Here is a 22,168-nt window from a genome sequence, read left to right as displayed (position 1 = left end):
CATGTGAGATGCACTCTCTTCTAGATCGCGCAGTAATACAGCATCGTCGCAGCTTTCAGCTTACATACAACATTTTTTAGTAGCTGTCTCAATGCAACTGTTTAACGTAAAGTCCCGCTTTATTCAACTTCAACATATTCAGATCGATATCCACTTCCCAATATTATCACAACAGCAGCTTGCAAAAACAGTAGATAACTAGTTTGACACTAATGCATGCACGTTTAGCAGAGGCCGAACGAACACCGTCTTGACATTTTACACCTCAACCTTCTCGCCACATCTGGGCGAAATTTGCTTCTGCCTGGTCACTACTGGCCTTTATTACCCGACGTCCTGCAAACAATGAAACAGTTATTATTCATCGGTTGGTAGGAGGAACAGCTTCCGACAATCCAGGTTCACAGCACTTCGCAGCAATACAGCATTCGCTAGCATTGTCAGCTGCCACTCACCGGACACCGGACGAAAGGCAATCGAGACAGTTGCATTTGTCCTAAAAGCTTCTACGAAGTGTCATAATATAATAATAACAGTAATGGTTGTATGACCAACGCCCATCCGGTCGGGCCAATTTGCGTCGTGCGTGAACGCTGAACGCACGCCAGACACAGGCATCTTAGGCAGGGTGGCCTCGCTCGGCGCGCCGCCGTCGGGTCACTGACCTACTGCAGGAAGTAACGCTGCGGATCGAAACGGCTCTGATCCACGACGGGACCGAACTGTGGGGAATTGGCGGGTCGGTTGGTCACCACGCCCGGCTGGAGGGCTGCGAAGCTCTGCTGCAGCGGCGAAGCTGCTGCAGTCTGCCCGCCGCCACCAGCGTCCAGCACCGGCACGTCCGCCCAGAACCGGTTGTACGCCTGCAGCACCGTCGCACTGCACGGACGGGCAGGTCAGGTCAGGTCAGGGGACACACAATACGCAGAACTGGCTGTACGCCTGCAACGCCGTCGCACTGCACGGACGGGCAGGTCAGGTCAGGTCAGGGGACACACAATACGCAGAACCGGCTGTACGCCTGCAACACCGTCGTACTGCACGGACGGGCAGGTCAGGTCAGGTCAGGGGACACACAATACGCAGAACCGGCTGTACGCCTGCAACACCGTCGTACTGCACGGACGGGCAGGTCAGGTCAGGTCAGGGGACACACAACACACAGAACCGGCTGTACGCCTGCAGGACCGTCGCACTGCACGGACGGGCAGGTCAGGTCAGGTCAGGGGACACACAATCGCAGAACCGGCTGTACGCCTGCAGGACCGTCGCACTGCACGGACGGGCAGGTCAGGTCAGGTCAGGGGACACACAATACGCAGAACCGGCTGTACGCCTGCAACGCCGTCGCACTGCACGCACGGGCAGATCAGGTCAGGTCAGGGGACACACAACACACAGAACCGGCTGTGCGCCTGCAGCACCGTCGCACTGCACGGACGGGCAGGTCAGGTCAGGTCAGGGGACACACAACACACAGAACCGGCTGTGCGCCTGCAACACCGTCGCACTGCATGGACTGGGTAGATCAGGGACACGCAACACCTAGAACCGTTTGCACTGTCGCGGGGTCGATGCACTGACGTGATAGGCCAACTCGAATAACTTCATAGAACATAGGTGACAGAAAAGCTGTTAAACAGCGACGTTTGCGTTTGGTATAAAATCCACTTGTGGCTCGAAGCAGGCAATGCGAATGCTTGTTACAATCACGGGAACACATGACCGAAATTCTAAACCGATTTGCTATGTTGCGCATAATTAATGTCAACTGGTAAGCAATTCCGACATGTCTGAGGCTATAGACGCAGTGAATGGCTCCATGCAATGCCTTGATTACTTTAGTTTCAGTTAATCGAGGCCCATGATAACCAATGCTTCATGATACTTTGAATATTAACACGCATCAGGGTGCGGGCAATTTGATCCCGAAGGTTTTCCGGAATAATATACGAGCCACACGGCGAAGCCCGTCAAATTGCGCATAGCTGTAGGGAATTAAACAGCAGATCTTTTGGTGGAAAGTATTTGATTTACCTTATAAGGTTACTGACTTATGGCAGGTCAAATGCAGGCCGTAGAAGTCAGCGAGGGTCATTTCTAAGGAATCGTTCAATCTGATTCGACAACGGAGTGTTAGAAGAGGCCATACATCTCTGAAATAGCTTCTCACGCAATAGCAAATTGAATGTAGAATTAAACCAGATGCCGTTGACCTAAGGTTAGGTAGGAACGTCAGACCGAGGTCAAAATCAACCAGCTTTTTGCTTAACAGCTTGCTGTATTGGGTAGTTTCTGGTGCTCATTGTTAATTTACTAATAAAATGGAACGTGGCAGACATCCTCCATGAGCTTCTTGTGATTCAGAGTAGGTAACTGGCCTAAAATGACCCGGATCAATATTCTGCTCTTAGGAACATACTGGCTTACGTAATCCTAGACGCTCATTTAAATGCAAAAAATAAAAATAATGTCGCGGGATTTTGGTCGGCGTGACCTTCTAAAGCCCAAACAAGATCAGTGACCTTAAATGAACACTAGTATACTATTTCACAGGTCTTCAGGTTCAAGGCGGCTGAATGACGAGGTCACGGGGTACTTAAGACACCAGTCTGAAGTTTGAGCTTGTTTCACATCACATGACCCGAAGGTCGTGAATTGAAAATATAAAATTTTGGCATGAGTATGTTCACATACAAGCCAACCCATGCGGTAAATTTGGTGTCTCTAGCTTCCTTAATTTTTTAGATCACGGGGCGAGATCAAATTATCCCCCCCCCCTCACCCGAGTGAAGGATATTCAACTGGTCACCCAGGCGCGTGTTAATCAAGCACTTAACTCCGCAAACATTCCAAAACAAGATAAAAATGCATTGTCACATCCAAATCTTTTATTCTCAACAAGTGCCCCATGCTAGCAGTATAACTGAGCATCATTTAGTCGCCGGCCTGCCCGTTCTGCGGCCCGCGTACGCAGGAGTCTCCAGGGTGATGTGTTAGCGGCGCATCCGGACGACAGGAGGCGATCGATGCTCCTCTGTGTACCCAAATCGCATGGTGACACGGCCGCGGAGCTATGGCGACCGGGCCACGCGCTGGCGAGTGGCGCACCGCTGGACAGCTGGCGGACATGCGCTGAACCCGCACCCCGGCAGGCGGGCCACGGCTGGAGGGAGGTCAGCCAGCGGCTCCGGCTCGCCGATGACCCCGTGTCTCACATTCAAACTTGGCACACGGCCGACCGAGCGAGGCCGAGTCACGTGCGCTGACGTGGAACCGTTCCGAGTGTGCCGACCCGTCGCTGTCTGCCCAAATTAAATCCCTCGAATGCCGTGACACTCTGAACGTGAATGGGAAGGTCCACTGGCGTGGCGTCACGTCCCCTGAGAAAGATCTCCGTGCGCTGGTCTCCCGGTCTCATAACTGGGAGGTGGTCTGAACAGCGTGGCTAGCGTCGTGGATGGCTGTACCAGCAGAAGAACGTACTTTAGTGATTGTCGTGAGCTAACGGGTGCAGACTTCAGCCTTAAATCATGCTGCCGCTTTGATGAAACTGCGGATTTTTCTTTGATTAACGCGGGTCGTTTTCATTAGGCGTGCAGCTTGTTGCTTCGTGCATATTGAATCGCCTAAATTGCAAGGGCCACGTTGCAACGGGCATGGACACCCTTGTCTGCATTGTTGTAGCCTAAAATGCAGTTGATGAATGAATACACAAAGCAAATTCAATACATAAACCAAGAACTCGTGCCGTCACAAGCCAGCCAGACAACGCCTGCAGTAACAGGCTTCAACTAAACCATCGTCCTAATAGAGGTGTCGTCAAGCCCTCTATGAAGTTCTCTAAAGGTATCTCTTTTATGTAATCCGATCCCCTTATCCTCTTTCTCGCTTCATCTTCCGTCTTCGTGACACCCCGCTCATCCGGGGCAGGCTGCATGCGCCAGCCACGAGTAGGTCGAGAGGCACCTCGGAGGCCGACCCGACCGGGCGCTCAGCACATACTCCTCAGAGAGGTCCCTGCTTGGGCTAAGCTCAGTGGTTGGCCCTCAGGCGCATGTAGTCCTGTCCTTCTGTAATTCAGTCTGCGTCATCCCATAGCCTTGAAATGATCCATACTGGTCAAAAGGGCTCTAATCCAAATAACCACCTAACCAATCAACGAGATGTCCTGTAATCTCAAGCAAATTTTCAGTACCTGCCTGGCATATGTTGCGCGTGTTTTGACACCCAAAGCGAGGGCTTAGAGTTTCTGCTTTCGGAGAAGTGGCGTTTTTTCGGAACCCTACGCGATTATCTACGGCCGGCGAGTGCGGCGGGCAACAACCGACGATTCCGCGGACCAACACTGTAACATTGACGGAGACTTACATCATAAGTATATGCTGGAAGCGCACCAAGCGACACGGGATCCAGGAGCCCCCAACACTGCAAATCGCGGACTCCGGGCTCATTTCTGCTTGGGAAATAGGTCTCAAGGGCTCAGACGGACATGGAGCCGATTGTTCGGTGTTCGTGGTACCTGACCGACTTAGACCCCCGCATTGTCGCGGCTGATATTTCAGGTCACGACCCTAGGGACCGCGATTCTCTATGTGACCTACAGCCAGCCCTTCTGCCTTGATGCTCTTCAACCGGGCCTTTGATCGTCGGTTCCAGTGGGCCGCCCGGGCCGCTATTCGGGCCTCATCGAACGCTTTTCTTGGTCGTCTCAGGGCCTTTGCGAGCTGAGCGCAGGGCCCTCCGTTAGCACCGTGCGCCCATGACGCATACAAGCAGTGTAAATCACTGGCCCCGGCTTTGTAACTGATTGAGAAGTGGGTCCTCAGGCCCATACCGATACGGAGCCGACTGCGTGGCAGGATGTTACCTGGCCGGTATATAGGCCCATATCGACTAAGAGGTTCCCCGATAGGCGCAAAGGGCCCAGTGATTCTTATTTGAGGGCTTGTTTTCTCAGATCGGGGCCGCTGAATAAGACTCCGACCAGCCCTCGATGTCCTTAGACTCTCCAATCGCGCTCTTGGTTGTCAGACCCGGTGGTCCCTCTAGACTCTTCGGGCCTCCTCGAGCGCTGCTTCTGGCCAACTCGAGGCCCCTGGACAACACAGGGCCTCTGTTGGCGTTGTGGGGCCCCGAGAAATGTAAATCAGACTTTGGCTTTGTCCCTGCATGTGAAATTGCGCCCGGGCCCATGCCGCTACGAAGCCGACTGTGTGTTACTGGTGGTGTCTGACCGAAATATAAGTCTTATCGACTCACTGGACCCCTGATCAGCGCGCGGGGCCCTTTGGCTGGCATTGGAGTGCCCGGCCCCGCGGGCTGCAGCCCCTGAATGAGGCCTCCATCTGGCCTTTCGGGTCCTTCGGGTCCTCAAATCGAGCCCTTAATCGTATGTTCCGAGGGGCCCGAAGGGCCCTTAGGAACCTAAAGGGTGGGGGGCCACGTGCCCCTGCGCCCCCTGCCTGCTGCTGATGGTGCCGTCTGGCCCATGTGAAGGACACCCGCCACACAGTGTCACTAGGTCCATGTGACTGGCACTTACTGCATGGTGACGTCTTGGCGTCCGGTCCAGGTAACGGAGACGCTTTCCTTCTCGCTGCGGTCGGCGTGGGTGAGCGCGGCGCACTCGTTCATCAGGTTGACGTTGTCGACTGGCTGCCAGCTCCCCTGCCCCGTGGCAGCCTTACCCGTAGACGGATCGCGCGCCTGCACCATGAAGCCCTTGAAGTAGTTCTTGCCCGGCGCCTTGATGGTCACTGAAACGGAGACAAGGCCCCAAACGTCACGCGCGGCAGCACTATGAGACGACTTTTCATGGGAGGAGTGCTGGGTCCTCGGTGACCATGCTCATGTTCACGTTCGCGTTCGTGACGCGAAAGGACTTGAGCAAGTGACGAGTGCCAATATTGACCACTCGTAATAACGCACGTAGAAAACAGCGCCTTTGGCATATCTCTATCTGTATGACAATAAGCGAGCGGTCCAATATCGCCTCCCACGCTGTCGAAAACGGTCCGACGGTTCGAGGCATCTGCGCCAGGGGAGAGGTCGTCCCGATCTGAATCATGCAGAGGTCATTACAGAATTCCTGGCAGCTGGCCAAGGGTGGCTAAGCGTCCTGGGCACGTGCCAACCAGGAGGAATGCGCCAATATCTGTGGCACCCGGGGTCCAGTGGTGTCTGGAATATGCGGGACAACGGCACCCATGGCTCCCCGGCCGCAGTAGTGAACTGAACCGCGCACCAGCTCGTTTAGCTAGCACGTTGGGAAGCACTGGGCACTTCGTAGCACTCCGTATTTTCCTGACCTCTGATAAAAAATGAACGAAACTGCAGTTCACGAGTTGTGTATCAAAGGGTAAGGGTTAAGACTACAGCTACCTTGCCTGTAATGCAGAGTTAAGTCCAACCCATTAAGAAGGAAAAATATGGGATGCTATGCAGACGGATAGCTGTTTACTGAAGTACCGTGTATACAAAGATGCGCACATTGCTAGGCATATTGTAATGTCACAGCATTACACATATCAGCAACATTACAATGCGCACCAAAGGAACCAGACTCCTAGTAAAACAACACCAGAAAAACGGTGTTCATCTACTAAGAAAACTCGTCTTGCGACCAAAAACTGACGGCAGCATCTCAAAATACATATCACTGCATCCATCTACCAAGGACCTGAAGTTATGTGTCGTATGACACACGCTTCATACCGCATATAATTTCGTGCCCTTGACGCACATATGCATCAAGGGCGTGCAGCAATGTCGCGATCTACCAAGATCAGGGTGCAGAACTGGTTTTAAGATCCATGGAGCGTGACGGCATTCTCACGTGAGTTAAACTGAATGGTTGAGGTTTGTGTGCCATGCCAGCAGACCAGCGAAAGATCTCCGCCATAGGCTAGGAGGGTGAGAGATGTACACTAACGCTCTACGCCAACACACGCGTGTTTGTGTATTATGCCCTGCATATGCTGAAGCCGCACTAGACGAACTCCGAAGCACGATCTCTTGTAAAGTCGGCATTGGGCCTGGAAGTTCTCTGTCTCCCGAAACTCTGTGGACAACGTGGGAATTTCTCGTCGCCACATTGCTGATCGTGTTTTGTGAAGCGGTAGTTGGCTTGGCTGTGGAATCAGCTCCAGCAGCAACACCTACGCCCGCGCCAACAGCTCGCCGTCAACACTTCAGACGGGTCATGCTCCTGTTTACCCGAGCTCCGCCGAACGACAGGTTCCCGCCGACCATTTCTGTATCATGGTCAAACGCGCTGCAAATGATCCTTCCCGAAGTACTTATACATTCCTTCTATCTTTTCGTAGCGGGCGGGAAAAACGCAGGTCGCCTCTTCTCTGTTGCTGTGATTGTGATCAACGGCCATTACGAATGATGACAACACTAAGAAAGCTAGAAAGACCAAATTCATTATGTAGATAGAGCATTATGTAAACTCCCTTTCGCCAATTTTCAAGTGCCCTAGGCTGTGACTTTCAGGCCATTGAAGGTCAAACACGGTCAAACTCCGGATCGATGTTCGAAGTGTCCCAGACATTCTCCCCCAAGCAGCTTTAAGCTAAATTCTTCTCATTAGCAAAAAGTTGCTGGTGTTCACATCAGGTAATTGATATTTTTCATCTTTAGAAGTTACAAATGACCAAAAACCTTCGAGATTATTTGGCTGTTTGAATTAACGATCGGCACAAAGTACTAACCCTAGACGGCTTGCCTCTGAGAAAAAGGTTGATCGATGTCATATTAGGTCCATGACCTACCCTGAACTTCATGAAGCGAAGATAACAAATGTTTTGACCTCGTTTAAATCCAGGAATTCGAAATGAACGTGTAACCTACTTGATTAATCCAATTTTCTAGTAATAAGGCGGTGTAGGTTTGCCTTTGAACTGGCCCTCATGTCAGATCCAAGACCAATGCAATTAACCACATTTCTAATTAAAATTGTCCGAATGTCTAAGAAAAAATATCAAGACTGTATGATTTTGCTTATAACTCGGTTGTGGTGTCACATTAGAAGATACCCAGCGAATTGCCTTCGCTGACAGCCATGGTCTGATTTTAACCTGCTATAGACCAGCGACCTTACTTGGTACGTCTAATGCGTTACACCAAAACATCTGCCACTAAGTAACCTGCATCTGTTTGTTGTTCAGTTTGGCAGGGCTATGCCACGCCGTTTAAACGATATCCTGGAAAACGTTCGTGAAGTCAAACTGCATGGTCAATTGGTGCATGGGGGAAAATGTCTGGGACACTTCGGACACTGATCCCGAGTTCGACCTTGTTTTACCTTCTTTGGCCTGAAAGTCACAGCCTAGGCCGCTTAAAATTGGGAAAAGGGATTACGCTTAATTTATACGCTTAATAACGCTTAATTTACATTATGATTTCGTCTTTCTAGCTTTCTTAGTGTAAGAAATATTACGGGAGTCAAATTGTTCCCCCATCATCCAACCAAGTGCATGTCCAAGAAATCCCCGCATCATGTTGACTGGACCAGCCTGCAAAACTTCAGGATCTTTTTCAAGCATGTTGAGCCTGGCCTTTTGTCGGCAGGGATCAAGATATCTGTGATGAATGGTGCTGCCATCCTCGTGCCAGCCACCGTCTCATAATGACATGATCTTTTCCCTGCGCGATGCTTACCTTGCCGACATTAAATTAACATGCTACCCATTCGGCTCCACGATGATATCGCAGGCATCGTCGATCAGGTTATGTAACCATCGCTATAACGTATTTTTGAGACAGTTTTCCGGCATGGGAGAATATCTAGGGTTATCTGTGAGCCTTTCTCTGTGTGCTGTGATTATATTTGTCTCTTCCCAACACCTCGGAAACGTTTCAACAAGTTCATCTTTTCTCCATTGTTGCTGTCATATTTGTGATTGTGTTTTGTCATTAATCGTTATTTTTAGTGTAATGCCTTACGCTGACCATTCGCGTTTTCTTAAATTACTTAATTTCTGGCTTCGAATACCTTTACCCCAAAACGGCTCAGTGATTAATTTCATCTGTACAGCATAGCCATCAAATGAGCAACAACGTATCAAAAAAATCCAGCGTTTTTGTGCACATCTTTTCTCGCCGGGCCGTAGCCTTTCCGGTAAGCCATTGCCAATTTTACCATGAACCGAACACGCGTACACAAATGCTTTACTTCCACGGTGTTCAATTGCTTGCTGCGGGTCGATATGGCAAGACAAAGGGCTTCTCTCTCTACGGTCTTGTTACAACGAGCGCGACCGCACGGCGCATGGGATTTTATGTCTCCCAGGTCAGACATTTTTGGAAAAGCTGAAGCGATTATTTCCTTGACACATATACAGATGTTCGTCGTGTATGGTCATAGAGAGTTATGGCCCCTTGCCTAATACTTTTAGTCGTGGAGACCTGAAAACAGAGGGTGGGGACGACGGTGAGAAACAACTGGTGCCTGTCACAGCAAATGTCACACAGCAAATGTAGTCAAGTATGTGTTGAGCATTAACCTGGTTCTTCGCTGAATGGGAATTTTTGCCTCTCACCTTGCTTGAATTACCCAACTCCTTAAGGGATTGGGTTCCCAGAACTTTTTATAATTTTAACCGCGACAACTCCTGAACATCCAAAATATGACCATTCGTGTAACTCTGATGTAAACCTTACGAGTTCAAATGCTGCCACATTTGGTGTCACCACTGCGCAGTTTATTGTCATGTTGCCCATGCTGTGACCAAAACCTTGTAGGATTGTTACGTGAGCAGAAACCCCTCAGCAAAAATAAGCACCAAATGATTCAGAAGGTTACGTCAAACACATTCCCCTCGAAATAATTTTTGCGCAAGATCAATCCCGTTAAGCCCTTGCGGCATGGCATCATTAACTGCCTGCGTGCTGCTAAAGTATGCAGACATTGCATCACATCAATCAATGTACGCCACCACATCATGGATCGATACAGACTGATCATTGTACAAATACGCCTAACTTTATACCTGATGATTCCCAAAAGGCATATATCCGGTAGCCCGACCACAACAAGGGGTCCTCTTAGACGGCTCATAAGCCTTAGACGGATGGAGCAGTTACAGATTGGTACAAATTGCCCACGTTACCCATTCCAGCGAGCTAATCGGTCCTCCGTGACCCCCCAGCGGCACTATTGACCGAGGTAAATGACGCGGAGCGGGGGGAGGCACGAGCCAAAAGGGGGGTGGGAGGCCGGACCAGGTGATAAGACAGAGCAGGGTCCAGGAGACAGGACGGAGCGAGATCCAGGAGAAAGGACAGAGCGGGGTCCAGGCGACAGCACAAAGCCGGGCCCAGGTGGTAGCACAGGGCGGGGTCCAGGCGACAGCACAAAGCCGGGCCCAGGTGATAGCACAGGGCGAGGTCCAGGCGACAGCACAGAGCCGGGCCCAGGTGATAGCACAGGGCGAGGTCCAGGCGACAGCACAGAGCCGGGCCCAGGTGATAGCACAGAGCGGGGTCCAGGCGACAGCACAGAGCCGGGCCCAGGTGGTAGCACAGGGCGGGGTCCAGGCGACAGCACAAAGCCGGGCCCAGGTGATAGCACAGGGCGGGGTCCAGGCGACAGCACAAAGCCGGGCCCAGGTGATAGCACAGGGCGGGGTCCAGGCGACAGCACAGAGCCGGGCCCAGGTGATAGCACAGAGCGGGGTCCAGGCGACAGCACAGAGCCGGGCCCAGGTGATAGCACAGGGCGGGGTCCAGGCGACAGCACAGAGCGGGGTCCAGGCGACAGCACAGAGTGGACCTCCAGACGACTGGACACAGAGCGGGTTTCAGACGATTGAACACAGCGTGAAAGTGTTGTGAGTCTCAAGAACAGACTCTAGACAAAGCCGGTAAATCCCTCATGCTGCTATCATCGTCACTTGGCATATGCAGAAATGATTTGAAGATCTATGCAAAGCGGTGATTCTGTTTCGCTACCACCAACGTGAACAAAGGAAGTGTTAATCTCCACGTAATGCGTAGTAAGTTGTTCGACTGATATACGGACATGGGTACGCATGTTTAACTACCACCTGGCGATGATCCTTTCAACACCATGAGCGAGTAGCAGGATTTAGAGCCTTTCACCGCCGCTGCTTCAGTCTGACAGGTGCCGGTGCCGGCGGGCAGTGAGGTTAGGTACCGGACCTCTCGGGGAGACTGCCCGAGTTTCACTCGGTGACTGTCGGCTGGGAGCCCCGCGACCTGTGGCCACCTCTCACTGGCCCGGCCGGGGTGAAAGTAGGAGACTGACCCGGCGCCAATGAACTGGGCCTAACGAGGCCTTACGAGCGCCACCCCGCAGGTCAGTGCGGACGGACAGCGGGCAGCTGGTGTGCGCGAAGCCACACCGCAAGTCGCGGCTTTTGGTCATTGATGCATTCTGATCAAAACGGGTGAGTAAAATAGACGTGCACCGTGCGGTGGAGTACCTTCACAGCAACACCTTCATCGTGACGCCGTTTCAGACTGACTGATGACATCAGAGAGAAGCTGTGCCGACGTCACCTGGTGATAACACGTAGCGTGTCACCGATGCCAGAGGGTGAAAGGCGGCACAAGTGTCGCTCTCCAATCCTTGAGAGTCGGGCGAGTGGTGAGAGGAGCACGTGCGCGTGAGTCGTGCTTTCATGTCGTGAGGTTGTTGAGCTTATTTCAGAACTTGAGACACTGCCCTAGGGCCATATCGCTGCAGTATGCACGCCGTCGAGGACCCAGCTTGTTTTGAGACGAGGTACACGGTCTTGGCGGTGACTCAAAGCTAATATCCCGCGCGCAGGAGTGTGCGATGTCAACTGGAGGTGCTCTCTACAGTGAGACCCATGTCAGTGTCAAACTCGCTGCTGAATCCGCAGCACACAGACAGTGTGGTGGCGCGCGTCAATACCCCTGGCTGCAAAACCGGACCACCTGACGACCCATCTGCCCTAGTTCTGAAACCCATCGGGCAGTTGTCAGCAGCAGTCGTTTCATGGTAGTTGGCTCGTGTTACGTCCTGGACATAGTTATAAATCACCTTTCGATCTAGGCACCGTAATGGCACTCCGCGCCATAAGACTAACACCGCTGGTGCCTTCGGACGTTATGGCCTGCACTCCATCTCATCGAGTTCGCCACGGTCATATCATAAGTTATGGCACCTGGATTGAATACACAATTTGACAACACAAATGAAAACTTGCCATTCTCTTCGCCTTGTAACATCTATTTGAATCCGCTCGGTGTAATCTGGAATTGTAATGTAGATATTATTATGTAGATCTCTGTCACATCTGTCTGAATGTGTGATATCTGTTCAATTCGATGCAACATTCACCACAGCAGAATCTGCATTTGTGCACGCACACGAGATGTTGGGATTCATAACATTCGGCCAAAAAGTTTCTCTCACTAGTCGCGAGGGATTTGCGTGGTCTCTATCAACAACCTCGCAAACAAAGAGCAAATATAAGTGACTGGATTTATGTAAATGATTGGATTTGAGAACAGTTAGACTCTCAAGATCAGAGAATGAAGAAACAAAAAGGCTTTACTGGGTCATTGTCAAGAGACTGTTTTGGTAGGAAATGTGCATTGGACGTGATCACTGCTTGCTTCATCCTTTCGCGCGAAGCACACAGGTGTAATTACAGGTGGCTTATAGGCGCGCATTTAATTTCGTCTTTGGAGAATAGCATTCATGCACTTTGATTTTGCTACATACAAGATAAGTGGTGCAACGAACACGCAAAGGCTAAGAAGATTGTGCTACCTCAGCACAATATTGCAACTTCGAATTTGCTGGAATGTTTTTGAAATCAGCTCATTATATGCAATACTTATTCACACTGAAATGATTTCAAAACGTTCAACTAGTCGCACGTGACAAACGTTACGAAAGCGCACAAAGTCAATGGCATCTCGCAATAGCGAGATCAACGTAACCAGTCAATTCGGTTACGTCTGGATTGATTCATTTCGCGCAGCACTGTAGCCTATGCTTTGAACGTTCTAATCCAGTGCACGTGGGGCTCTCCGAGCTCACATGACGTCATGAAAGAATGCGGCAACTTTGCACGTGTCGAGCTGGTGGTGACATCCGGTCGGGTACCTGGGCTGCCCCTTCTCCCGTAATTTTACATCTCTTCATGTTGAAATTAGTTAGAAATCCCGTGCGATGCTGAAAAAAATGCGACCGACTAAGAAGCTCCCTTGAGCCGACCAGACCTGCATCCGGATCCATCGCATGTTTTCTACTTTCCGCTGAATGATTTGCGACAGTCGATCCAACTCCGCCCCTTATTCACGCGTCCAGGAGACCTCGCTCCTCGAACGCAGCCTTAAGGTGAACAAGAAGAAAACTTGTCAAATGATTCCGCGGCCGAGATAGCTCTGGTACTATCGCTGGATGAGATATCTCTGACCAGACCTTGCTTCGCCAGAGAGACCTGGCTGCGAGCTCGCCCGGTGCCTGCGCCGGCACTCCTGATCCGGCCCTGGTGTACCTGACGATCCCACGCCGCGCCGTCTGGGGCCTAACCTCGACCGCCGCGGTCCGTCCGATGACCCCGCGGTGATGGTCTGAGGAGATGCACCTTCGCGCTCGCCCAGACGCGTATGACGACCCCAACCAGGGACAGCCGAGGACGTTCACCGCTTACGCCGCCCCGCCAGGCCTGATGGCGCCACCCTGTCTGAGCTGTGCCATGCCGCCTGAGCTGAGCCACCTCTGCCCTAGTGCGTGTGATGATCCCGCCCTGGTAGGTCTGACGACGGCGCCCCGGTGCGCCTGATGGCGCCGCACTAACACTACGACGCTGCACTCCGAGGTACGTCCGAGGTGACTCACCTCTGACACCGCCCTGGTACGACTGTCGGGTGACGCTGAACGGCATGGAGCGCAGGTCCTGAGTGCGCTGTCCGCCATGGTTCGGCACCATGCCGCGCAGACAGGCCTCTGTCGGCGCGCCGTTCGGGAAGGCGACGATCGGCGCCAGACAGCCGGCGAGCAGCAGCAGCGGGCGGAGCATGGCGGCAGCGGCGGGTGCGGACGGAGCGCGACTGAAGCCGGCCGGCGCCGCTCTCACAGCCGCTCTGGCGCTGAAGGCCAGTCGTGGCCACCGGCGGGGACTGGGCCAACGCGCTGCGGCCGCCGGCGCGGGCTGGGACAGTGCTCGACGGCTGGTCTGGGACAGGGTTCCGCGGCGGGCTGGGGGCAACGCGCCGCGCCCGCCGGCGGGGGCTGGGGCGGCACGCCACGGCCGCCAGCGCGTGGCGGCCGTCCGCGGGGGCTGGTGCAGGACAGGACTGCCTCAGAGACACCACGCCGTGGCCGTCGGTGGGGGCAACAGCAGCACGCCAAAGTCACGCTCGGCCGCCGGCAACTGTGCACGACCAACACGAGACGGGGACGGGACATGGGCGTGGTCACTAGGAGACGGAACACGGCCAACCGTGACCAGGACGAGGTGAAGGTCAGATGGTGACCATGGCTTGACATGCAAGGCGATGACAAACAGGGTTGCTTGTGCTGTGACGGCCATGCAACATTGCCTTGTAGCTTGCATTCAAAATGGCCACTTGGTCATGTACGAAGACCTGGTTGTCTTTGCGTACTGTACACACGAATCTAAAATTGTTCCTAGTTTACTGGTCTGTGATCAGGCTGATATTTTCACATCTATTTTCTCTTTGGCAACCTGCATTTTGTGGCTCGAATGATATTGTTCAACAACACACCACCAAATCGCGTTGTTACTATGACACCTTAGTGGTCGCCTCCAACTCTGTTCAATAGCAAGCAATCGATGGACGTTTGCCTTGACTCTCTGATCCAGCCTTTTATTTTTGTCCAGCAAGCTTAATTTTGAATTCACCAGCACAACTGTGAGTCCTTGCTGACCGGCAAAAACGAGAAGAGAGGTCGGACGTCGGGTCCCAAAGAGTTGTTCTTGTTAATTGGTGTTTTCGGGCGCGTCGACTGCAATGGTCATTTTGCGCCCAGAGTCCTCAAGAGGTAACAGTCCAGTGGCATTTCGCTCGCAAGCCCATTTGACCATAGCTTGATCTTGCATAGCACTTACATTGATATGATGAAGAAGTTTGCCGTGAGTTCTTGCTCCTATCAAAAACAATGTCTTTAAAGGGAATATTCCACATTTTTATGGGGTTTTGAGCTGAAATAGCCATATTGGAGACCTTTCGGAGCAGCTCACAACACTGTACTTCTAAAGACCCAAATCCGTCTAGTTCCTGCGCTACACGCCCGTAAAAATGTGGAGAGCATCTCGGGGAGGATATTTTATGGTCACCTTGGCATTCATGACACTATAACAACGTCATTCGGGTCCTGCCATTCCATAAGCCATGCGACGATCGAGACCCAGAAAAATATATTGGTCGGGTCGTTCATATATGGTGTTTGAGAGCACGATTTCCAGATATAACGGCAGCCAACTGACTCTCCGTCAATGTTGTGGAAGGTGAGATGACGTAATCAAACAATGACGTATCAGGAAGCACATGTTCTAGAAAAGCAAATTGTGCTGCTCAGAGCAGTCTTTTCCGCTTAGAAGTACACTAATAGTTGTAAGCAAGCTTGTTTCACCATATTTTATGTTTGCCTCAATATCTCCAAATGTGGAACACTCCGTTTTAAGTACTGAGACCAGCAGTCAAGGACGGTGCTGACCATCGGTATCGGTATCATCGATACAGTAAATCAAATGTTACCTAAAAACGCTGCTGGGCTTGGCAGCCTGCTCGCCGGGCGAGGGATGCAGAACAAAAGAACGCACTGAATCCTCTTATCTGCCCCGAGCTGATGAAAAACGACAGCAGCTGAAAATGTTCGCACTTGTTCTTAGACGGGCACTCAGCGCCGGTTGCGGCTTATAACTGCAGGGGTCCCTCCACCACACTGTTTTTCAGCCTCCCTGATCTTTCCTTTGTTGATTAGAACAGGGATTTGTTTTCGAGGACCTCGACATTCGCTGCCTCATTTTGGCCGGAACAGGAGTTGGCTTTCACAGACACTGCTTCATCGTCGTCCCATTATGGCAGAGAATGGTGTATTATGAACGAGTGGATGTCACTCCAGTGCACTTTCATGTCAGGGAACTTAATCCTCAAGCAGAGTGAGCAGTTTTCTATTGCAGAGCAGTGGAGGTGCGTCGGTAGGCACACCTTCTGGTCCCGTATCTCTAGAATCTGACTAGAATTTAAATTCCGTGAACTGCTGTCGAAATGACTCCCAGCGCCGCAGACGCCCCTGACGTCACTACAGTTATTGTAAAAGTAACACTCACTTACGCAACGCTGCGTCCAGACGCTCCCGCCGCGTCAGCGCATTGGCAATGCCTCTTCTGGGTGAGGAGTTAGCTAGACGATCGCACGCTCAAAATAAAAGATAGTCACCTACTTACTATACTCACATTAACAGATAGTCACTTACTTGCTATGCCACCAGAAGCTGGTCAAAATAAGTAATCAGGCGGGCATTACATTGGAAAGTGGGGTTAGACCCGTTTCACCATCAATCTGTATCGCATGCAGTTCACCAGAGCCCGGGATTTTTTCTCGACGCACCATTGAACGATGCGACTGGTATTGGCCCAGGTGGAGTTTATTTCAATTCAAACAAAATACCAACGATTTCACAACAGTTGGAAGTTGTAATGCAGTACATTTTAGATCGTTCGTACCATTTGCTTGGAAAGAGTCATGATCGGAGAGGGTTTCTAGTGATCATTTCTACTTGATTTTTTTTAACTCCAGCCACTCGTTTGCCAAAAGTACTTTTGGGTCGAAACAACTTGAATCATGACTAGACGTAACAAAATTTTACCAAACATTCTACTCAACACGTCTTTGTAAACATCGCCTAGCATCTTACGCAGGGTGCTGATATTATCACCAGTGTTTTGCATCATCGCCTCGTGATTACGGGGGTGACCTGTACGGATGGAACTCATCCTGTGGTTACAGGTCCATCGTGTGAAGAAAACGCACCCTCATCGAGTGTGCGTGTAAAGATTGCTTTGTAGCGGTCATGCATATAACATAATAACAGAGAATCGCAGATGCTACATCATTCCAGCAGCAGACTGTTAAACGTGGCAGTCACGTGATGACCTGTCCACAGGAAGTTCCTGGAAGTCAGCAGCGACAAAGGTCCAGCCGTCACTCAGAGTCGTCAGGCCCAGAAGCTTGTTTGATCAATACGACCTCGTGTCGCTACCGCCGGCGGGCCGTGGCTGTCACCACCACGTGGCCCCTCGTGTGTTCTCGTGTCGGGTCTGGGGCCGGGTTATCGGTCGTGAAGCAGGTCACGCTAAGTGCTCGCGGAAGCCTGGTCGTGTGAGGAGCGCTCGCTGTGTTGCAGATTCGGGTGAAAGGCGGATATCGCATGGGTGCCGACGTCACCGCGGGTGCTGACAGACGTAGAGGCTGATTAATGGTTGAGTGATATTGCTAATCTAATAAATCGCCGTGGGGGTTCATGGCTATGGCTTATACAAGGGTGCGGTCCATCCACACAGCTGGCCGGAGGCAACCGCTCCTCCACCTGCCGTGTGCAGTATCTTCAGTATTCATCGGAGCAAGGAAGGATTAGGGTGAAAGCATGAAACAAAGAAGATTCGCTGTTAGTACGAATGCAGATAGCGGCAATCAGTTCATAGCTAATCTTCGCCGGGTCAATCTCCGGCACCACTTTCGCCGGGCCAATCTCGGGCACCACCTTCGCCGTACCAATCTCCGGCGCTAACTTCACCGGACCAATCTCCGTCGCCACCTTCGCCAGACCAATCTCCAGCGCCAGCTTTGCCGGACCAATCTCCCGCGCCAGTTTCGCCGGACCAATCTCCGGCGCCAGCTTCGCCGGACCAATCTCCGGTGCCACCTTCACCAGATCAATCTCCGGCGCCAGCTTCGCCAGACCCAATCTCCAGCGCCAGCTTCGCCGGACCAATCTCCGGTGCCAGCTTCACCGGACCAATCTCCGGCGCTAGCTTCGCCGGACCCATCTCCGGCGTCACCTTCGCTGGGTCGGAAGAGTCGTTTGGACGCTCTGCAAGATCTGGCTCTCACGTATCCCACGAAAACAAGAATATCGGCAGAAAGGTCCCCCGAGCTAAATTGAAAGCACTTATAATTTTTGGCCTCAGGATAGTGTGGCGGTCACCAGAAATTACGAGGGGCAAAAGTAGGATCATGGGCATGCACAAAATAAACCCTCTGAACCGCGCCAAACTTACGATTAAGAAAACAAAATGTGCGCAGGCGAGGTAAGACCAGCTCAGTGTTCCGATGTGGCTTACTCTCACGGATCAAACACCCTCCTTTTCATCCCTATGTGTGAATAAGTTGTTCAGTCTCGTGGATGTTCATGATGAGAAACTGAAGAAGGTTTGCGAAGAAGAAGCTGAAGCGATGAAGAAGCTGAAGCGAGGATGATGAAGAAGCATGATGAAGAAGCTGAAGCGAGGCCCGGCCCGTTCAACAAAAGTTACATTTTCAGATGGTCGTAATCGCCGGTTTGAAGTTCTCCAGGGGCCCAAACAACTAGCAAAAGATCTTTTCGCGGTCTAGAAGAGTCAGTCAGTTCAAGGACAGGTCACGGGAGGTCAGATGGGGCTACAGCATGCTTTTTCTGCTCCGGTTTCTAACGCCATATTTGTCTAGGAGGGTAGATTAGCTATAAAGATCGTATTTATTGTGATCATGTGTCATCTTCCGGGCAGGATAATCGGTAAAAGGAGCTCAGAGTCTTATGCTGAGTAATCGACTTTAGTTTGCCAGAATTTACTGGCCAACATGACATTAAAGAGGAAACATGGTTATGTTGACAGTACTCGACATCCGAAGCCGTCCTTATGATCATGAGTGAAGCAGGTTGAACAAGGTGAAAGGGGATGTTCCACATTCGAAGATATTGAAGCAAACAGAGATGTCACGAAGCAAGCTGACCCTTAACAATTGATATACTTTTAAGTGGAAAGACTGCTCTAGGCATAACGACCCTCTCCGTTTAGTAAATGTTCCTCAATACCTCATCGTTTGATTACATCATCGTGCCTTACATACCATTGATTGAGAGGCCAAATGACGTCCCTCTTTTTGGGATCGTGCTGACGAACGTCAGATGTAAAGACCTCAGTATTTAATTTTTTTGTCTTGATCCGCCGCATGGCTCATGGCATGTTAGGATTTTCAATGGCCGTTATTATGGCATCATGCATGCCTGGTTGACCTTGAAATAGTCTCCACGAAAAGCCTGTACATCTTCGCGAGCGTTGTAGCTCAGAAACTACGCGTGTTTAGACCTTAAGAAGAGTAGCACTGCGCACTGCACAGAGTGATATTCAAATTTTCTATTTCAGTTCAAAACCTCGCACAAGTGTGGGTTGATCCTTAAAGCAAAAAAAAATTGCGCTTGGAAACAGGCACACGTGAATCCAGAAAATGTTAGGAACCTGTGCAGACGCCGTCTAGATCTTTCTAATATAGATGCCAAAAGGGCTCCAATAACGCATACCAAGTATTGTACTAGAAAGCTTCTCATCACGGTGTTCAAACGCCACTGATATTGCTCGAACCTCACGAGCTTTCCTGGAATTCAGGTGCTCACGTTTTAGCATTCAATACGTGACATTGTGACTAGTACCGTCAGTAACCTACTGACGGTACTCGTCACTTTTTCCACGGTACTCGTTTCATTTCGCCAATGAAACCGCTTTTGCTCGATAACGTCGTTTAACCAGCACCTCCTGGTAAGTAGAAAATCGATAACTCAGCATAGGACCTTTGAATGCATGATGTCAAAAAACTACGTGCTGAAGGTGTTTCTTCCTCATTTCAAGCAATTATGTAAATTGTGCTGTTCGATGATATTATTGGACAAAATGAGTGAATAACTTTCTGAATAAGCAAGTGATATCTCCTTCATCTCAGCCTGCATCTGGAAAATTGTGACCCAAAATCAATGATGCGTAGCTCTTGGTCAAGTCTCGTGATGCAAAGGCGGCGCTGTCTTATGTAAACGGTTAGAAAACGGCCTTTCCCAGCCGAACTTAGGAGGAACAATATTTTGCCGTTAGATGCACATAGAAACAGGCTGGATGACTTCAATTTCAAACCCCAATCGAGTGTAGATGGATGCACGTGGGACACTTGCAGGAGTGACAGACAATATTGAACGCTTCTTATGTGACGCCGATGCCCGCTAAATGATCTCAGAACATTTGTCTTCGCTAGAAGAATTTCACGTGTATCCGGTGAGATCGCCATTTGGCACTAGCTTGAAACTCTGCGGAGACCATGAAAATGTATCGCACTGAATCATTGGCCTGTATTACACCGCATGAATCCTGCCGAGGTATCAGACAGTCCGAAGGCCCAGACAGAGGACGATTGTCTGCCACACAGGCTTGCTGGGATACAACGAAGCCCGCTGGGCTAATGTTATTTTATTTCCTGATGCCCTTTGCTCAAACTCCGTGTCGAAATTTGCGATGCCGCCCTAGCATAAGCAATGTCAATGCAGCAATGCCCACAATCTGGTATGGCGCCCAACATTTGCTCTGTAAACGGTGGGCATTAGCCCACCATGGGTTTTGACCTATAGCAAGACCAAATGAATAAGCTTCGAGAAAAAAGTTTGTGCTTGCAGGGGAGGCATTTAGCGCGAGACAGCGTAATTAGTATCGTCCAGTGGTAAGAGCGTGAGGGCAGCCGCGTTAAAGGGAATGCTCCTCATTTGAAGATACTCAGGCCGGGCATGTGCCTGGTTCCCAGCTTTGGTTCCTGGATCCCGCTGGCTCCTTAGCCAAAACGAATCCTGGATCTTGTTCCCACTGGTTCTTTCTGGCAAAACAAATGCTCGGATCCTAGTTGTGCCGGTTCTTTCAACAAACCAAGATTCTGGATATTGGTTCGCACTGGTCCTTTCAATAAAATAAACCCTAGATCCTGGTTCTTACCCGTTCCTTCGACAAAGCCAAAGCCTGGATCCTGGTTCCAGTCTGGATCTTTAGCAGACCATAGGCCTGGTTCCTGGTTCCTGGTTCTCATTAGTTCTTTCGAAAACACTGGACCTTGAATACCGGTTGTCACTGATCTGGTCAAAGGACAAGACCCTAACTCGTGGTTCTCAGCCGCAAAGTTATGTAAGTCACACAGAAAACCCCAATTTTTTATTTTGCATTTATTAAAAGTTGCATACCACAGGCAAGTCGAACAAACGGCATGTCCTGATACCGCCAGCTCAACTCATAAAGCTTTACTGTTAGTTGCAGATCATTGCCCAACATTTACAAACGGGTAGCGGATAGATGAAGCCGTATGCTCATCATTGCAGCATACTACGGGTGGGTGTCCACTATGAATGGTGCACTGATCAACCACGCTAGGATCTTGCAATACTCCATTATATTACATGGCAATAGAATGTTCCAATTCCAACTATCCAACCATCAGGATCTCCCTAAAATCCGGTCAGAGTTACGGCTGTCAGAGTTACAATAGTTTTTTTTTTAGAACTTTTGTCTTTTCCTCTGACTGGGGTGTGGCAAATGAAGGGGACAAAAAAGACTGAGATGCCAGCATTTGGAAAAAATTTAATATTGGCCCTTTGGCCCATTCTTGGCCCATTGACCAAGATAAGGCGAATGCTGACCTTGCGTTGACTGAAATGAAGCAACATGGGAGTACTACCAGTGTCCCTGCTGTCCGATATCAACAAAATGTGAAAAGCTCTGTACTATCTGTCTACGCTGCGTTCATATCATTCTTGCCTGTCTTGCTGGTAAATTCCTGTCAAGTCATGACCTCATCGAAACAAGGTGTGGCCGGAACCCACGACCGTATAGCAGGTGAGATTTATGAGATACAGGTCTGAAATCAGATACCGGCAGAACTAGGCTAGTGTCGCCAGTGTGGGTCGGTCAGCTGGTAATCAGTCCTCTATCCACCTCCATCCATTGCCCACGAGCCTACACAACCTCAGACTTCTGAGCAAATGTAAACTAAAATGGTAGGATAATTTGCCTTGCAGGTCATCATACTTGATTCTATTCTGACGAATTCTGGTCATTATATCCCTAGACTAGTTGTTTCCAAAATGGTATCACCAAAACGCCACTTGGCCGTGGTCATCCAACGGGGTCTG

The 22,168-nt window shown here is 50.7% G+C and overlaps 1 protein-coding gene across 1 annotated transcript; it reads right to left on the bottom strand.

Moving 5' to 3' along the window:
• Nucleotides 1–100: 100 nt before the first annotated feature.
• On the bottom strand, nucleotides 101–14,039 carry LOC119112107 (putative defense protein 1). Its single transcript, XM_037236126.1, has 4 exons — nucleotides 13,850–14,039; nucleotides 5,546–5,759; nucleotides 666–879; nucleotides 101–336 (listed from the first exon to the last, which is right to left on the bottom strand). Exons 1-3 carry the CDS (start codon nucleotides 14,028–14,030, stop codon nucleotides 666–668), a joined length of 609 nt encoding a protein of 202 aa, XP_037092021.1. The 5' UTR covers nucleotides 14,031–14,039; the 3' UTR covers nucleotides 101–336.
• Nucleotides 14,040–22,168: the final 8,129 nt, after the last annotated feature.

This window comes from Pollicipes pollicipes, unplaced genomic scaffold (genome assembly GCF_011947565.3).
Source record: "Pollicipes pollicipes isolate AB1234 unplaced genomic scaffold, Ppol_2.1 Scaffold_7261;HRSCAF=8764_pilon_pilon_pilon, whole genome shotgun sequence".
Classification (NCBI taxonomy): Eukaryota; Metazoa; Arthropoda; class Thecostraca; order Pollicipedomorpha; family Pollicipedidae; genus Pollicipes; species Pollicipes pollicipes.
The sequence above is the reverse complement of the archived record's forward strand: the minus strand, read 5'-3'. Positions and strand labels throughout refer to the sequence as shown.